General features: G+C 36.7%; 1 protein-coding gene across 1 annotated transcript; it reads right to left on the bottom strand.

Annotated features, from left to right (window-relative positions):
* Positions 1–822: 822 nt before the first annotated feature.
* On the bottom strand, positions 823–1982 carry LOC109173072 (uncharacterized mitochondrial protein AtMg00810-like). Its single transcript, XM_019322329.1, has 2 exons — positions 1853–1982; positions 823–1760 (listed from the first exon to the last, which is right to left on the bottom strand). Exons 1-2 carry the CDS (start codon positions 1980–1982, stop codon positions 823–825), a joined length of 1068 nt encoding a protein of 355 aa, XP_019177874.1.
* Between the last annotated feature and the right edge of the window lie 428 nt (positions 1983–2410).

Genomic DNA, 2410 nt, shown 5'->3' with positions numbered 1-2410 from the left:
ATTCTTGCACCTCGATATGTTACATTAGTCACCTTAAAAAAATAGTTAAAATAATATTTAGTAGCATATGTTGAATGAAAATATTTTAAATTTAAATTTAAATTTATAATACTTACACTGTCAGGTGCTTCGATATAGCCAGTAAATGAGGATCCGTCACAATATGGAACATAAACTCTGTTCCAATTGTAGAAATCTATATATATACACAACAAAATTCAATGATTAAATTAGAGCAGTTATAAAAATAATGAAATAAATAATTTTATTTGGTTTTACCTGGATTATATGTTGAATTATTGGAGAAAAAATCTCCAAATGGGATAGATTGGCTTATATTCTTTGTAGAACCAGAACTACCGCCATATGTAGCACGTGCTAGGCAGTCAGTTTGATTCACACACCAACCCCCACCCTTAAAAATTCAAATCACATATATAATTATGCATGAACAAAAGAAATAAGTACTACATTAAACATTACAAATTCTCTGATGAATTATCTCAGGTCATGTATGAGAATCAACCATATTGTTGAGCAAAGTATACTAGAGTCTAAGCAGAGAAGAAAGGGAATTGATTAACATTGAAAAAGGAAGCTCAACATGAGCTTATATACAGAGATAAGAAAGAAGCAGTTATAACTGCCAAAAGCGTCTACTAAAGACGTCTACCAAACGCACGTCTATCAAACGCGTCTATCAAAGGTGTCTACCAAAGACGTCTACCAAAGGCATCTACCAAAGACGTCTACCAAACGCGTTTTCTTGTCTCCATTCTGTTGCTGCGCTGCATCACTGCACTATGTACTTCATCACCCCCCTTAAGCTGGAGCATGAAGATCTTGAAGGCCTAGCTTAGAGTGAAAAAAATCAAAAGATGGCTTAGGCAAAGCCTTAGTGAAACCATCAGCATTCTGATTGTGTGAAGATATTGCCAGTAGCTTGATAACCCCTTCATGAATCTTTTGTCTTACTACATGACAATCGATTTCTATATGTTTGGTTCTCTCATGGAACACAAAGTTTTCCCCTATAGCAATGGCAGATCTATTATCACAAAACAAGGCCACAGGGCTGTCAATGTGTATCTTCAAATCTGCCAACAAATATATCAACCATTGGATCTCACAAACAGTTGATGCTAAAGCTCTATATTCAGCCTCAGATGATGACCTGGAAATGGTGGCTTGTTTCTTGGTTCTCCATGAGACTAGATACTTTCCAATGTAAATGCAATAGCCAGTTATGGACTTTCTACTTTCTGCACATGTTGCCCAATCAGAATCAGAAAAGCCTTGCACTTTGATATCAGAATTTGATGAATAAAATAAGCCATTTCCAGGAGATCCTTTCAAGTATCTCAACACTCTATGAGCTGCTGTTAAGTGAGTATGTCTTGGCTTATCAACAAATTGGCTTAACTGTTGCACAGCATAGGAAATATCAGGTCTAGTGTTGGTTAAATATAGCAATTTACCAACCAATCTTCTATAGATTCCAGGGTTATCAAGTAGATCTCCTTCCAGATTAGTGAGCCTTAGACCTGTAGTGAAAGGAGTATTTGCAGGCTTGGATTCCAGGAATCCATTCTCTTCTAAGATCTCAAGAGTATATTTTCTCTGACAAATGTTAAGCCCCTTGGAATTTCTGAAAGCCTTAATGCCAAGAAAGAAATTCAATTGGCCAAGATCTTTGATCTTGAAAGATCTGTCCAGAAACTGCTTCAATTGATTAATCTGGACTGGATTGTTGCCTGCAACTAAAATGTCATCAACATATACAATAATGCAATAAAGGAATCATTAAGACACTTTGTAAACAGTGATGGATCTGCAGATGACTGTTGGAAACCATTGCTTAGCAAAGCTCCAGTTAGCTTGTCATTCCACTGCCTACTAGCTTGCTTCAAACCATACAGGGATCTCACCAATCTGCACACTTGATTAGGATTATCACTTTGAAAACTTGGAGGTAAAACCATATATACTTCTTCTTGCAAATCACCATGTAAGAAAGCATTATTAATGTCAAGTTGTTGAATGTCTCAACCTTTAGCAACAGCAACAGCAAGAAAGGTTTTAATTGTTGTCATCCTAGCCACAGGAGAAAAAGTCTCAATGTAATCAACTCCAAGCTGCTGAGTATATCCTTTGGAAACCAACCTAGCTTTGTATCTTTCAATGGAACCATCTGACTTGTATTTGACCTTATACACCCATCTACATCCAATTGGGGTTTTTCCAGGTGGCAAATATGTTAAAATCCAAGTGTCATTCTGGATTAGTGCCTGTATCTCATTCTGCATTGCATTTCTCCATTGCTCATGTTTCACTGCCTCATTATAAGTTTGGGGCTCATGTACTTCAGTGATAGAAGAGGCACAGATCCTCAGACTGGAAGGCAAATTGT

This window comes from Ipomoea nil, unplaced genomic scaffold (assembly GCF_001879475.1).
Source record: "Ipomoea nil cultivar Tokyo-kokei standard unplaced genomic scaffold, Asagao_1.1 scaffold0465, whole genome shotgun sequence".
Classification (NCBI taxonomy): domain Eukaryota; kingdom Viridiplantae; phylum Streptophyta; class Magnoliopsida; order Solanales; family Convolvulaceae; genus Ipomoea; species Ipomoea nil.
Note: the sequence above shows the minus strand (reverse complement) of the source record. Positions and strands in the feature narration are given on the sequence as shown.